The following is a 17583-nucleotide window of genomic DNA, read 5'->3' as shown; positions in this document are numbered from 1 at the left end:
GAGGACCCTTCCACAAAAGATCTGTCAATATATGGATGAATTGGCATTGACAGGCTTATGGAGACTACAGGATAAAAAGGGAGGGATTACACATTTCTTTCAACAAGGCATAATATCATATTCCAGAATTAATATGTGCTGGGTCATGACATGATCAAAATCCAATCTTAACGATGTGGCATTTTGGAGAAAGTTACCCTTTAGGTGCATGATAAATGATAGGTTGGTACTCCAGGAAAGTATGCTACAGAATGCAAAGTAGAATTATTATTATCAACCATTTGGGAGACAAGCAAAGCTTACCTGAGAGGGCTTCTCATAAAACTTGCAGCAAAACAGAAAAGACAACATGACTGACAGAAAGCAAAAGTGGAAGGGGGAAAAAAAAGGAAAGAGAAAGAAAATTAGAACAGTTCCATAGGACCAACCCCAAAAAGCAAGAGATGAAAGAATTGGGAAAAAAAAAAAAAAGATTAGAAATACTCAATTAGATATACTCAAAATAGAAGAACTTTAAAGGAAAGAAAAAATTGCTGAACAAAATCATGTTGAGAATGCAAAGAAACCAGGGAAATTTTTGGCATACCAGAAAGATGGAGAATATCAGCAATAAAGAAAGGTAACAAATTCCTATATACAAATTGAAAATTACAGGAGAAAATGCAGAATTCCTCAGGAAAGTAGTATATGCTAAGGCTCATAGTGACAAAGCAACCCTGAACATATACTTTGAGGACTCTGCACTCAAGCAATGTAGTGAACTACATAGAGAAATATTAAGCAAGTATATAAGTATTTAAGAAACCAAAGAAACAATAAAATAAATATTTTAATTATTTTATTGGGAAGGTACCAGGCCCAGATGGGCTGATAGTTTAATATTAATTATTAAGCTTAATATTAATTATTAAATTTATTAATATTAATAAATAAAAGACTGAAACAATTTAATTTGTGAACAGTATGGATACAGTTGAAAGCTGACTCAACTATTAACATGGCCTTCTCGCTTCTTAGAATGTAGCCCCAGGAGACAGAACTCAAATGCCAAGTGTGGTTTTCTATCAAAATAAGTTATGTTGATAAAGATCCAGTGCAATATTTATGAATCACACATGATAGATTAAATATAATGGATTCCATAAATCTCATTTAATCCCATGATGCTTTCTTTGGCTTCTGTGAAACCTTGTCTATTGGGAGATCTGGGAGAGATAGCAACAAAGATCCATAGAGGAGGTAGAACATGGGAATATTTAAGTGACCTTTGGGATTTCTTTTTCCAATCAATACAAAAGAAAATGTATTAAGATGTTTTAGAAAGTTGAAGGATCCTTTGAATATGGCATTTCAATAAAGCTTGAAATTATGATGCGATAAATGATATTCATTCAAATAGTGAGGTTTTGGTGGCAAACTGTAGTACACAAAAACACAGTTTCGGTGTGGGAATCATAAAAGAATCATCCATTTTACTGTATTGGAAAAGTGTGAGTATTATCTATCTATCTATCTATCTATCTATCTATCTATCTATCTATCTATCTATCTATCATTTCTTTTTATAGAGAAAGAAGTATGAATGGATATTAGGTAGAAGAGGAATTATAAATTACCAAAATAGAACTGCAAGTACATATCAGATTAAGTACTCAAATAGCAAGCACTTTGATAATTTTTTTTTTGGGGGGGGGGTGTTATTGTTGTTTCTTAGGTTATTCTGAATACAATTTTAAAAGACTTCAACTTTATATGCATGTTTTCTTTCAAAGCAGCATATTCAGCAGATACTCCCCTTGTCAAAGCATATTATCAGGTTTTGCTGAAAGAAGGGAAGATAAGATTGCTGAAAAGTAGGAATTTGATTAAATACAATGTTAGAAAATATCCAACTAGAATATAAAGTCTCATTTAGTAAAATAAATCAATGTCACTGTCAACGTGTCACTGTCAAATTGGACAACATGCAGCACCAACTGTGAATGCGGAACTCAGCTTTAAAAAACTGTTATCAGACATTCTTGACTGACTGAATACCTCTTGTTGGATTAGAAGATTTCTCCTCTTTCACTAACCCTAAACTATCTAAACAGCTGTGTTTGGTAAGTTAAAAATAGAATTAATAGGCAACACATCTTAGTCTTTCTACTTTAAATCTTATAATGACCTGAAGGTTTGAACAATGGCTGTACACACATTTGAACCGATGCATTATCCCCTTGTATAGAATCATACAAATGTGTAAAAATGAATACTATTATAGAACATATTAAAATAGATATTACTGTCTACCACAAGGCACCTTTAGAGAAAATTTTTAAATTATCCATATTCTTTTGAAACTCAATTTCCATGGACAATGTTTTTTTTTTTATATAGAGAGAGAAAGAGAGAGAGACACATGCACAGACACACACACACATACATATATATACATACATACATACATACATACACACACACATATACCTACATACATATATACACATACATACATACATACACACACACATACCTACATACATATATACACATACATACATACATACACACACACATACCTACATACATATATACACATACACACACACACACACACACACACATACACATACACATACACAAGAATTCATCACCAGTAAAGATATAATTATTTTAAGAAAGGGCATTTTAGTGCATAATTGCAACCATTCACTAAATCAATAACTTTAAAAACAGAAACAATTCTATATGTTGTGATTCAGTTTACATTTTCTTTACCTTCCCGTGTCTATTTTGACATTCAGTGGCATTCATTCCAGAGACAACACAGTAGACTCAGAATTATACTCAGCATGACCACTATGCTGCTTTTGTTTTAACATTTATTATAGTTACAATATCATATTGTGAATCCAGGATTAATTATACTTAGACAACACCAACCACAATCAAATAAAATGGAGTGTTGAAGTAATGAGAAACTTGCATCCAATCAATATGAAATTATTTCATTTTTTTAATGTCTTGATATATTTGTTCATTGATTATTGCAGGGAAAATGAGAGGACTTATGAAAATGACAAAAGAAGGAGCTGAAAATGAAACAATAGTGACTGAATTTACTCTTCATGGTTTCTCTGGACCATGTTATTTTAAGGTGTTCCTCTTCATAATCTTTCTTATCATGTACACTCTAACAGTTTTAGGAAATGTGGCCATCATTATTCTTGTAATCACAAATCAACGTCTCCACACTCCCATGTACTTCTTTCTTTGCAATTTCTCTTTCCTGGAAATATGGTATACAACAGCCTCTGCCCCAAAGGCCCTTGCCACCATTCTTGGGAGGAGCAGAACCATCTCCTTCATTGGCTGCATTCTGCAGATGTACTTTGTTTTTGCCTTGGGATGCACAGAATATTTCCTGCTATCAGTCATGGCTTATGACCGGTATTTGGCCATATGTTATCCACTGCACTACACCACTATCATGAACTTCCATTTGTCTAGCAAGCTAGCAGCTGGCTGTTGGCTAAGTGGATTCATCATTATTTCCATACCAGCTTTTCTGATCTCAAGACTGACCTTCTGTGGACCTAGTGTGATTAATCACTTCTATTGCAACATTGATTCCTGGATAGTTCTGGCCTGCAGCAGCACCTTTGATGTTGAAATGGCAGCCTTTGTCATATCTATCTTTGTTATAGTGGGACCCTGTGTGATAACTCTACTCTCCTATGTTTATATCATCTCTACCATCCTACACATTCCTTCAGCCAAAGGACAGCAAAAGGCCTTTTCTACATGTTCCTCCCATCTTGCTGTTGTGATCATTTGGTATGGTTCCACTATTTTTCTCTTTGTTAAGCCTTCTAAACGGACCTCTTTAGAAATGACCAAAATAGTGAACATTTTGAGCACAATTGTGACTCCATTTCTAAATCCCTTTATCTATACATTTAGAAACAAAGAAGTAAAAGAAGCATTTACACGTTCCTTGCACTGGCATTAAAGAAGTATAAGTATCCATTGGCTTTGAAGATTTAGGTTTTAGTCTGAACAGTTTTAAGGACAATCTATGATGTCTTGTTTTCTTGAAATAATATATATAAGATTGTTATTCATGTAACCTCTGAACATTGCTACCTATGTTAAGTAAACATGTTTCTAAATATTTTATTTTTGTGAGTGCAATTAAAATCACAAGTCAGTGGATTGCTAATTTTCAGCACCTACTAAACTGAGGGCATTAAACCACACAGAAACTTGTGTAACATATCTAAAAGAATTTGTGTGAAGCTTGTGTAACATATCCAAAGGAATTTGTGTAAAACCTTTTGTAACATATCCAATAATTCCTCAAGAGTGTTCAACATGTAATTTCACAAATTTCCTTTTCCTTTTCCTTTTCCTTTTCCTTTTCCTTTTCCTTTTCCTTTTCCTTTTCCTTTTCCTTTTCCTTTTCCTTTTCCTTTTCCTTTTCCTTTTCCTTTTCCTTTGGAGCTCTCCTTCACTATTTATAGGCATCTGTGAAAGAGAGATGGAGCTTTCAAAGCATTAGCATGTGCTCACACTTTTTCATTTTTTAAAAAACCTTTTCATTCTTATACTCTTCTCTCTTCCACTTTTCCAAATTAACATCTTGTATGGTAAATAAGCTGATTAAGTAGGTGATATGAGAATAGGATATAACTTGAAAATTAAAGATAATAATTAAATCGAAGAGCACATGTAAATACCTTGATAAGAGAAAATTAATCTATGGAATTATACAATACAATGGAGTGATAATGACAGCAACCACGTATAGAAAAAATAATTAAGAGCAAAAACAAAATGAAAGAAAACAGTAACTATTTCTAGTATTGACTGCAAAGAACTGGCAAGTGATTTATTTAAAATAGATTTACATATAGAACAAACTTTGAAACTAACATTTTCAGAAAGGTTTTCATTTTTGTGTGATAATATTAGTGACTCCTTTTCTTTCAACTCACTCTCCTCCATTAAAAGCCAAGTGCTAAAGGTGACAGTCAAACCCACAGGTTTGATGCTGATAACTGAGAAGAACCAGCAGACTGCCTGCTGAGATTAAAGCGTGTTTATTGCGGGCCTGATGGGAATATTTCAAGCTTGAGCTTGTAGATCCATGCTGTGCTTCCTTCAACTAATGGGAGGCAGGAAGATATTTCAGGATTAATGTTTTAAGCAGAGACAGCTTTACTGAGCCAGGTTCTGTTCTTATGCCCCCAACCTTAAAAAGCCCATGTGAGATATCTAGGAAAAATTGGACTCTGTTTTCACATTGAAATCATGCCCTAATTGAAGTCCTTAGTATCAACCAACATCTGTCCTTGCCATTCAAAGGGGAAGGAGAACATTTTCTACAATGTTGGTGTGCTCCAGGGGAAAGAGTTTTTAGCTGATGAAGTGACCCAGGTTGAAAGAACAAATGAGGATGCATCCAAGAGGAGGGGATGGAGAATTAGACATTTGTAGTGGACATTTCATCCCCCAAGGCAACAACTAAAACCATGATTCTGGGATGGGGTTTGATGTGGTATCCCAAAGCATTTTAACCTCATTTGGCATATATTATTATTTTTTGTCTATTCCAGAAGGGGCAAACTGTGCCAAAGTTCAGAACTCAGTTCAAAAACCCCATCTGCAGGTCCCAGAGCATCCTGTTCTGCTGAAATTCAACTCTGAAATGGCCACTTTTAGATAAAGCAGATGTTAAGGTTAAGGGCTAAAATAGGTGCACTAAGCCTCTGTAATACATCTACTTCTACTCTTATGTCCTGTCTAGAAAGCCCTGGGATAACACTTTTCACTCCTATCCCACAGTGATAACACTGTGCCATTGTTGCAAATACAGGTTGCATGTCAGACTGCAGGTTTAGGATTCAGACATGTAATCCACTTTCTCATGGAGAGAGTCTGATATCATAACCTCTTCCTCTCTAGGAAAAAGGGAAAAATCTTGATGCTTTCAAATCCTGGGCAGAAGTCTGGAGAACATAGAAAATGAAGCTGGTTATGGATCAGTGGCTTCCCTCCCCCAACAGGCTCAGAAGAAAATTTGGAAATACCAAAAGTGGGCAATCCATGAACTGTGAAGCACAGGATCATTTTACTTCAGGAGCTCTTCTACTTCTGTAGCAATAGGTAAAAAGTCTAGCCAGGTTTGATCTGTTTTCTCTGTGATGATAAGTCTACATTTCTGTCGTCCTCTGTACTAATAAAGGAATCATTTTTAGTTCATAAGATGATGATGATGGTGGTGGTGGTCAGCCAGATGTTTAGACTGGGATTGGCATTTTTATCCACCTATCAAGGCTTTCCCAAGGACCTGGGATAGGCAGATGTTGTTTGATATTGTTAAATGCATTGTCACAGGATGAATGCCGTTGTAAGTAAAGTTGCTTTTTGCAACTGACTGGTGATTTTGTCAATACCAGTGTTGTTGTTGTTGTTTATTACTGATCAGCCATTAGGCCATATCAGAATGCAGAATATAGAACATGGAACATTAATGAGATCATACAGAATGTTAAAAATACAATAAGAGAAACAAATTAAAAAAAGAAAGAAAGAAAAACAAGCACATCATATTTTTTATCACCCTGTCAGGGAAAAACCACATTAAACACGGGAGGCAGACACACCATAAAACAAGTTACTTCAAAGTTCTAAAAGCTTTATTAAATGTTAGTTCAACAAGCAAGTAAAATTCAACCAATAGCATACATGGTACTCACTTAGATCCATACCTCAATGCAGACCACTCACTTAGATTCACATTGCAATGCCGTGACCAACTTGACCGAGCTGTCAGGTAGACAGCTTAGCTGTGTGGCCCCGACCCCCACAGATGCAATCCCTTTTATCCTCAAAAACCACAGACATGACTCCTAGGTTTAGCAACTGATTCGTAACGTCCTTGGTGCTACCATACTTTCCTGTTCTATTCCCATCAGCAAGTTGCTTAGTCCTGCATTTGACTTTTCCTGTCATTGCCCTACAGGTCACAAGAAGCTAACTTGGCTTTATTGAATGCAATCAAAACTAACATTAAAACATATAGAAGGCTACTAAAATTTTCCTCTCACAACCCCTACAACACCAATCAAATCCACATATGCAGGTCTCAGTTGTACTGTTTTGTTCAAATAAAGGGCCATATTATGAATTTTTAATTCTGACCACACATGAAATATGTTCTTTTAATATAAGGATCCCAATAGGTTATTTGTCTAATGTGTGGTCCAAGATACTGATTCCTTTCTTTCTTATACAATTGACATTCAAATAATATATGCACTGAATTATGTCTGCTATCTCTAGAGCTCTGTAAATACAAGTATGTTCATTATAAGAGACTTGGTTAAATCTACCACATTTAACCATTGTGTCCAACTGCTCATATTTTGCTCAAGTAAATACCACCCTAAGATGTTTAGGCATTTCTGTGTTTAAATACTTGGCAATTTGGAAGGTCCATTTGTAGTGGCTAGTCCAATCTTACTAAGGGTGGCTAATATCTTTCTGTGCTTCTCTATCCAGGATTCTTTGTGCAACAATCTTTTTAGCTTGTTCTCCAGAAACAATTCTACAAGACACAGGGAAACCACAGCTCCTAATATAATTTGTCAGTTGTACTATCCAAGAAGTCTGTAACTGAGATTTTGTCTGTTCTGACAGACATAACTTTGGACTCTGTTAGTTTGCATAGCATTGATTTTGCACCAATAATTATAATCCTTGATGTCAGACAAAGAACAAGTTCCCATGTATAAATGTATAGATTCCCAGTTGGGCTCTAACTGCAGCAGCTGAAGTCCTTTTATCCACACCCAAAATACTTCTCAGATGCTCTGATGGTGTTTGTTCTAATAGTGATACATATTTTAAGGCCCAAACTTCAGCACCATATAAGAGCACAGGAGTAACTTTGGCCTTGTATATTTTGATAATTGGGGCTAAGGAACCTGGATAGTGATGGTTTATTAATTTGTTCAGAACTCAGTTCAAACACCCCATTATGCTTTATTAATTTGAGCAAACTGTCAGATGACCTCATCCAGTGCCCTCATATAGATGTTAACCAGGAGGGGAGAAAGAACCAAGCCCTGAGGTACCTCACATAGTAGGGACCATGGACTGGACCTCTTCCCTCCTATTAACAAAAATTGGAACTGGCCCTAGAGGAAGAAGGAGAACTAACACATTAAAGTACCACCCACCCCCAACTCACGGAGCCAATCCAGAAGGATGCCATGATCGATGGTATCAAAAGCCACTGAGAGGTCTTAATTAGACAGCATTTAAACTGGTTCTGTATTTAACTCTTGTTTTATAATCCTCTTTGTTCTGTTAAATTTTAGTCTTTTGTTTACATTAGGATAATGGGATTACTTTATATTTGTGAGATATCAATTTGTTTATATGTTTATAGTTAAGAATTGAGGTATGGAATGTTTATTTCAATGCGATATGTTGCTTTTTAGTGTGGTTCTCTTTGGAATTGTTGGCTTTTGGAATGGAAAAATGTGGAGCTTTATGTATGCTATTATTTTAGGGCTCTGTTTGGACTTCTTGCTGACACCTAGATTGGAGAAGATGTTATTTATTGGATTTGCTTATAGTTGAGATGAGTTATGGGATGAAGAGTTTTATATCTGTTACTTGAGAGGAGGTGAAGAGGTTATGAAATCGTTGTGATGAGGGTGGGAAGTTGCTTTCTTAGGGTTTTTTTTTCCTTTTTGCTTCTTTGCACCTTTTTTCTTTTTCTTCTTTAGTTTGTATTATCTTTTATTGTTGTAATTAAACGTTTTAATAAAATTATTATATAAAAAAGAAGAGTTGTTGTTTGTCAGATATGGAGAATTATATATACCAGCCTTTTCTTCTGTTGGAAATAGATTTTAAAAATGTTGATATTTTTGAAAGGAGAAGATGAAGAACCAGAGGGCTTCTGAAAGAAGAGAGGCAAAATAGAAGTCTAGACCAAACAAAGGGACTCAAACTAATGAACCCTAACAAACGAGTAGAGGACAAATCACTTAAGGGTTTATCATGGATTATAGATTTGATGGATAGCCTGGAATCAGTGTAGGCAATATGACTACTGTTGAAAGCTGAGTCAATTGTTTTGAATATGGCCTTCCTACTTCTTAGTGTGCAGCTCTTGGGCACAGAACACAAATGCCAAGTGTGACTTTCCATCAAAATGAGTCCTCTTGATAAAAATCTAGTCCAATAATTCTGAATTGCCCATGGTGATAAATTAAACATAATCAGTCCCATATGGTTTAGCTAATCTTATGATGTTTTCTTAGCTTCTGTGAAACTTCTTATATTGTGAGATCTGGGGGAACATAGCAATATAAATCTGTAAAGGAATTAGAACATGGAAACCTTTAAGTGATCTTGGGATTCCTCTCCGAATGATTGTGAAATAAATCTTATCAAGATATTTCAAAAGCTTGAAGAATTCTTTGAATATGGCATTTCAACAGAGCCTATAATTTTGATGTTATTCATTTAAATATTAAGGTTTTATTTGCAAACACTGATAAACAAAAGCAAAATTCTGGAGTAGAACTCATAAGAGAACAATCTATATGCTGTATTGGAAAAATGTAAGCATCTATCTATCTATCTATCTATCTATCTATCTATCTATCTATCTATCTATCATCTGTCTATCTTTATTTCTTATAGAGAGAAAGAAGTGTGAATGAATGCAGTTTTAAAAGATTCCAATTTTATATACATGTTTTCTTCCAAAGCAATATATTCAGCTGATTTAAAGTTTTCCTGGTGGGGGGAGGGGGGCAGGATACGAGTCCATGAAAAATATGAATTTATTTAAATAGGATGTAAAAAAATATCCAGCTAGAATATAAATATATAAATTCATGTAATCTGTGTGTCATTGCCAGATTGGACAATGCACACCATATGGAAAACTGATTGTGAATGTAGAACTCAGATCTAAAAACTGTCATAAAACATTGTTGTTTGATAAGATACATTTTGTTGGATTTGAAGATTTGTGAGTTTTCTCCTCTTTCGCTAACTCAAGCCTATCTTAAGAGTTTTGTTCTCTGTGTTGAAAAGAGACCTTATGTGTGCACTGAAGTTGTTTCACATCAGTGTTTAAAGCAAGGTAGTGATGTATGACTTATGTATTTGTCCAACACAGTGTACTAGTGGAGGAAATGAATTGGTACATGAACACTAGCACCATTGGTTCATCTAATATCAAAATCTTTGTTCACAAATCGAAAAACAATATCTTCAGCTATTAAAAATATTAATCAGGAGAAAGATGAAGCAACACATCTCAGTCCTCTTTATATTGACCTGAAGGTTTCAACAGTGGCCATGCACATATTTGGACAAATGTAGTTATATTCTTATATAGAATCATATATATGTGTAGAAATGAATATTATTACAGAATAATATTAGTGTGTACCAGAAGGCATATTTAAAGAAAATTTGAAGTTGTCCATTTACTTCTGAAATTTGGTTCTGATGGAAAGACTTTTTGATAAAAATGAGATAATGCATTAGAAGTAAAAAAAAAATCAAAATAAATTATATATATATATATATATATATATATATATATATATATACACATACACACACACACACACACACACAAACACACACATACACATACACACATACATACACAGACAGACAGATAGACAGACAGACAATTGGATGATTTCAAACTCCCATTGCATTAATAGGGATTGCTTTAAAAAATAGAAAAAAATATTCTCAATGCTGTAATTTGTCATTTTTCTCAAATTTATTCTATAATGAATAAATACAATACTTTCAAAGTGGCTTGTACCATAAATTGTAAAACAGTATTAATGAATTATTGATTGTGTGCATGCTATATATATACACAGACACTACACACACAAGCACATACACATACACAAATATGTATACATTTATCTGTATTCAATAGATTTTTGTTTGTTAGTTTATTTAAGGACTGAAGACTAAAAATCTCAATGAGGACATCAGGCAGTAATAGAGTCTAACTAGGAAAATCATCTCAGAAGCAACAGATTAGAATGGAAAATTTGCCCTGAATAAGCATTTTATTTTAGATGGATGGTCCTGCAGAATATCCCTGGGAAACTATCCTTCTGGCAGGCTCTATGAGCATCCATTATTCAAATTTAAAAAAAAGTGTTTTTGTTTTGTTTTGTTTTACTTCTTTTAAAGGATATTATAATTGAAATCTTATGTAGGTGAAATCAGACTTAAGGGAGACCTACCAACACAATGTAAATTTGGTCTGTTTCAAGTATGAATGCCTGGATCCAATTAGTATGTTTTTTTCCCCAATTTCAGCAAAGAGGAATACAGGACAAATGGAAAAGACCAATGAAGGAGCCCAAAATAAAACAAAAGTGATGGAATTCATTCTTCTTGGCTTCCCTGGACCTCATTATCTAAAAATGCTCATTTTTATAATCTTTCTTATCATGTACAGTCTAACCGTTTTGGGAAATATGGCCATTATCATTCTCGTAACCACAACTCAGTGTCTCCACACTCCCATGTACTTCTTCCTTTGCAATCTCTCCTTCCTGGAAATATGGTATACAACAGCCTCTGTTCCAAAGACCCTGGCCACCATTCTTGGATGGAATAAAACCATCTCTTTCATTGGTTGCATTCTGCAGATGTACTTTGTTTTTGCCTTGGGATGCACAGAATATTTCCTGCTGTCTGTCATGGCTTATGATCAATATTTGGCCATATGTTATCCACTGCACTACACCACTACCATGAACTTCCATTTGTCTAGCAAGCTAGCAGCTGGCTCTTGGCTAAGCGGATTCATCATTATTTCCATACCAGCTTTTCTGATCTCAAGATTGACCTTTTGTGGACCTAGTGTGATTAATCACTTCTTTTGCAACATTGATTCCTGGATAGTTCTGGCCTGCAGCAGCACCTTTGATGTTGAAATGGCAGCCTTTGTCATATCCATCTTTGTTATATTGGGACCCTGTGTGATAACTCTACTTTCCTATGTTTATATCATCTCCACCATACTACGCATCCCTTCAGCCAAAGGATAGCAAAAGGCCTTTTCTACGTGTTCCTCCCATCTTGCAGTTGTGGTGATTTGGTATGGTTCCACCATTTTTCTCTTTGTTAAGCCTTCTAAACGGACCTCTTTAGAAATTACCAAAATAGTGAACATTTTGAACACAATCGTGACTCCCTTGCTGAATCCCTTTATTTACACACTAAGGAACAAAGATGTAAAGGAAGCATTTAGACATTCTTTGCATTGGCATTAAATAAGAATGTCTATGGTTCTTGGTTCTATGGTTTTTTGTTGGTTTTTTCAACTCTAAAAAAGGTTTTAGTATGAACAGTTTTAATGACAATCTATTATGTCTTGGGTTCTTGAAAGAATATTTATGAGTTTGTGAATTTATGTAACTTGGCTAAGATATCCAGAGAAACAATGAATACTAAAGCTTTGGTATTTTTTAGTCACACTAGAACATTTAAGGCATTTTCTATCATTTAACCTCTAGTTCTTCAATGGTGTTCAACATGCACTTTCATCTGCCCCTCTCCTTCACTGTTTATAGGCATCTGTAAAGGGGAGAGAAGCAGTTTTGAGAGCATTAGCACTTACTCTTTCATTTTCATTTTTTTTTCATTTCATTTGCATTCTTATACTCTTTTTTCTTCCGCCTTTCCAAATTGACATACTGCATGGTAAATAAGCTGATTCAGTAGTGGTTCTATGAGAGTAGGATATAAATGGAAAATTAGATAAAGTAATAAGTTAAAGAGCAAATGTAAAATACAGGAAGTAACAGAAAATTAATCGAAGGAATTATACAATACTTTGAGGTGATAAAGCAAGTGGCCATTTAGAGAAGAATGATTAACAAGCAAAACAAATAAACAAAAAGTCTACTGTTTCTAGTACTGACAGCAAACAACTGGCAACTGAGTTCATTTGTAATGAATTTAAATATAACAGGAATGTTCAACCAAACATCCGCAGGAAGCTTTACTTTTTTGAGGAACAATATTACTGATTTTGGAGAAATCTGCCCCATCCTAATAAATTTGTATAGCAAGTCTAAATCCAGGCCTCCATGAAAAATACAAATGGTGGTCACATTGAGAATCCATTTTGTGTTGCTGTTGCACTTAAAGGAAGAAGGAAGAGAAGGAGAAAGAGGGGCAAGTGGAGGGGAAGGAGGAGGAGGAAGGAGGAAAAACTGCTGTGCTGTTACTAAGGTGAAGCTTTCAACTCTGAAACTGAAATTTGATTTTTTTTTTTTAATGTCCTAAAGAAAATTTTCCAGTTTTGGAACACAAAAAAATTGGAGAAAGTTGAGAGGCTCTAGATGGTAATACATACATTTATACAGTTGGGCTTATTCCCTAAATATGTAACTATAGTTCAAAGAGAACTTTGATAGCTAATATATTAAGACCAAGAAGACACATTTGAACAGATATCACAACTTGGAAGTACAGTAGCGGTTTAAATATCAGTTGGAATCCTGAATTTCAAATTCTGTAATTAATTATTTCAGATAGCTGGATTCATACTCTATGTTACTCTTCTAATCTTTGTATGGATTATAATCCAAGATATAAAAAAGTCAAGGTCAAGATCATTAGAGGGGAAAAAAATATATGTGCATGCATGAAAAATGTTTCAACATGAGCCAGTTCATCACTGAAATGGTTGGTCTGGGTGCTGTATGGTTATAAGTCCATATGTTCTAAGAGTTTTGTTTCAGAAGGGGAAAAAAATGTCTGTTTTGAGTGTCAACCATAGTTGAAGCATTCTATGTGGTTCTGTCAAGGAGATCCACTTTTTCCCAGCACAAGGGGAGGAGTAGTGGTGCTGTCTCTTTGCCCAGTCAACTGACTTCCCTCCATTAACAGCCAAAAGCTCAGTGTAATTGTCAAGCCCCACAGTTTTTATTGTGATAACCAGGAAGAACCAGTAGACTGCTTTCCCACATTCAAGCAAGCCTGTTGTGGCCTGATGAGAATACTTTAAGCTTTGAACTTGTAAATCCATGCTACGCTTCCTACAATTAATGTAAGCAAGGAGGATATTTTAAGACAAATGCTTTAAGTACAGAGACAGATTTACTTAGCCAGGTTCTGCTCTTATTCCCCTGAACCTTTAAAAAGCTCCTCTGAAATCTCTAGGAAAAATTGGTTAAGGGTGAAATAGGTGCACTGAGCCTCTGTAATACATTCAGACATGGAATCCACTTTCTCATAGAGAGAGTCTGATATCATAACCTCTTCCTCTCTAGGAAAGAGGGAAAAAATCTTGCTGCTTTCAGAACCCTGGGCAGAAGTCTGGAGAAGCTGCAGAAAGAAGCTGGTTATAGACCAGGGTCTTCCCTCCCCCAACAGCCTCAGAGGAAAACTTGGAAACACTAAAAGTGGGCAATCCATGAACTTTGAAGCACAGGATCATTTTACTTCAGGAACTCTTCTACTTCTGTAGCAATAGGTAAAAAGTCTAGCCAGGTTCAATTTGTTTTCTCTGTGGTGATAAGTCTACATTTCTGTGGTTCTCTGTACTAATTAAGTAATTGTTTTTAATTCATACTTAAAATTGGTTCCAGAAATATATATTTTTTCTTTCTTGTAGACAGTAATATGCATCTGAAACATTTAGGTTGCCTCATTAAACCGAAACCATCTCGAGGTCTGCACAGAGCACTGGATTTTCTTTAGATTTTTTTTCTTTTTTTCTTTTTTTGCGAGCAGTATCATCATGATTTGGACTGGTCTAATTAATCTTTCCAATATTGAAAAGTTACATAATTACCATTCAAGGAGTTTTATGTTCAATGTTCTCTTTGAAAAAAAAAAAATCTGATTCAGTCTCTGTGAGATTGGTCAAAGGGGGAAAGAATGGGTTGAATCAACTAAACATATGTGCAGTGTACTGTATATAGTATTCTCTCACTTTTTCCTGCAATAATCCTGTGAGGTAAGCTGGGCTAAGGGCAAATGACCAGTTCAAAATCCCTCAATTGATTTTTGTATCTTGAACCCAGGCCTCCTTGGTTGCAGTCCGACATCTTAGCCACTACATCAATGTCTGTGATGGAATGGAATTATGAAGGCCAAGCTCAGGGAGATAAGCATTTTCTTAGCTCACTGGAACTGTGTGGGAGGAACAAAAGGATGAGACTGACACCACCCTGAGGAATTCACACTGTTGTGGCTGGAGGACTTTGGGAACTGGGGTTTTAGTCTGGGAAGATTCTTGCTAGAGGTTGTAGCTAATAAACATAGCTGGACTGGATTTGCATGGTCTCTTGGAGTTCCTTAGGCTAGGCCTGACAATGTCCTTGTTTGAACTATGCTTTTAAATATTCTGAGTGCTGGTGCTGCTTCAAATATTTGTCTTTTTCTGCATTCATCCACCTGATTTCACATCCATTAACCCAAGGTTTGGCAGCTAAAACAGAACAAGCACAAAAACATTTGAACGAGATTAAATTCTCTACCTTCTTCCACAGTGGTTTATTTATTTATTTATTTATTTATGCAATTAAGACTATGGGGAGAAGTGGATGGGAGATTCTCCTCAGTGAGTCTCAGTGCTTGGAACACACTGCAATGAAATGGAAAGGATGAATGTGTACCATGATAGCATCGTGCAAAATCTGTTTTTTTGTAATTGTGGTCTGATGTTGGATGGAAAGACATAAAACACGTGGTTTGTGTTACAATGTCACAATACATTTTTTTTTCATTTCCCCCCACACTCTTTCCCTCCCCCTTAGTTCTATTTTATTGAATATTCTCCCAAACATTCTGCACTGGGTGAAACTTAATAAAATTATACATCTAACATGTTAGTAGAGGGAGTTTGCATCTCAATCTGAATTCCTTGCACTCAGAAAGCATTTGGTTCTCAATCTCCTTTGTATGCATCCCTGCCTTTTTATTGATAAACACCTTTCTAAGGTGGATAACAAGTAAACATAAAACGTCAATTTTAAAACAAACAATTAAGCACTTCATTTGAGTAACATCTAAAAACTTTAATAAAAACAAAGAGCCTTCATCCAGCAAATGAAATAATACATTGAAAGAAGAATAAGATAATAATGGCCTGACCTCCTTTAAGAGGCAAATTGAAACCACTGAAGTAAATCCTGTTCTAGTTTCAAATTGGTGTTAAGGGGGAAGATACTCTTGGAAATGGTTAGTATGGCTGGCTAGATGCATAACAACAAGGTAAACACAAAGCAGCTGATAAACTTGCATGTAACTCCATGTAGAGTGAATTATTAATTCAGATAGCAATACTCTAAAGAATTTATTTCTGGTACCTAGGTATATATACGAATTACAGTGACAAAACAAAGGAAAGGAGATTCAGGAGTGACTTCAACCATGCAGGGCCATTCTTTACATCTACATCTACATCTACATCAACTACTTCTATCTATTTATCTATCTGAGAAGAAATTTTGCTCTTATTTCTGAATTTCTTTAGTCATTTTCATTTGTATTATTTTAAAAAAACAATGTATAAGAAGTTTTTTTTTTTCTTTTTTCTTTTAGGAATTCAGACCCCTGCTTTTTCCAGCTACAAGAAGAAGAAGAAGAAGAAGAAGAAGAAGAAGAAGAAGAAGAAGAAGAAGAAGAAGAAGAAGAAGAAGAAGAAGAAGAAGAAGGAGGAGGAGGAGGAGGAGGAGGAGGAGGAGGAGGAGGAGGAGGAGGAGGAGGAGGAGGAGGAGGAGGAGGAGGATACAGTACATACAGTACATTATCAAGCACTTGCTATTTGCTTGATATTTTATCTCCCACATAGATTAGAAACAGAGCAAGAGTGCACTGGTCACAGTTATGTAGTCATTATCTGCCACATTTCCAAATGGGTTGAGGCCATTTGTTTTGTTTTCTCTATCCCCATTGTCTACCTTCCCATGTATTTGATCTGTTTAGAATACTGTTCTTTGGTATTAGCAATTGTTTACAGGTGTTCAAAGAATGACCCTGAACCCTAGATGTTGGCCCCAACCCTTCCTGCCTTTTGAAAATCATTAAAGACCTGGCTCTTGATCCTATGGGTTGGCTCTTCCCTAGAGCACTTTATGTCTGTATATTTGTTTCTTAAATTAATGACATTATTTGTTCATTGTGTTGTTCTTATATGAATTCAATTGTGGATTGGTTACTGATTATGTATATTGTCCTGAATTGTGTACCAAGGGGGATGATATACAAATTGAAGGAATGTATGAATGAATACATACATATCAGCATGAAAAGCATGCATGAACATTACCAAAGCAAAACAAATAAAAAACAGTGCCCCCCCCAAAAACCAAAAAGTAAATAAAACAAAAACTCTAAATAAAATTCTACACAATCCCACTAATTTATTAAATATTAAATTATTAAATAAACACTTGGTTAGACTCTGTTAAACCTGCATCAGCACTTATACAATAGCTCATAAGAGCTGTTCCTTTACCTACAATCAGCAGCCAAATCAATTGGAGATTAGATAGATAGATAGAT

The 17583-nt window shown here is 35.2% G+C and overlaps 1 protein-coding gene and 1 pseudogene across 1 annotated transcript; both read left to right on the top strand.

Annotated features, from left to right (window-relative positions):
• Positions 1-3058: 3058 nt before the first annotated feature.
• On the top strand, positions 3059-3994 carry LOC103060903 (olfactory receptor 6F1-like). Its single transcript, XM_007438188.2, has one exon. The coding sequence runs from the start codon at positions 3059-3061 to the stop codon at positions 3992-3994; it is 936 nt and encodes a 311-aa protein (XP_007438250.2).
• Positions 3995-11393: 7399 nt separating this feature from the next.
• LOC103061142 (olfactory receptor 6F1-like) lies at positions 11394-12335 on the top strand (annotated as a pseudogene).
• The last annotated feature ends 5248 nt before the right edge of the window (positions 12336-17583 follow it).

Source organism: Python bivittatus, unplaced genomic scaffold (assembly GCF_059951505.1).
Source record: "Python bivittatus isolate LINGU-HERP-01145 unplaced genomic scaffold, Pbiv_v1 ctg000470_np1212, whole genome shotgun sequence".
NCBI lineage: Eukaryota > Metazoa > Chordata > Lepidosauria > Squamata > Pythonidae > Python > Python bivittatus.
Note: the sequence above shows the minus strand (reverse complement) of the source record. Positions and strands in the feature narration are given on the sequence as shown.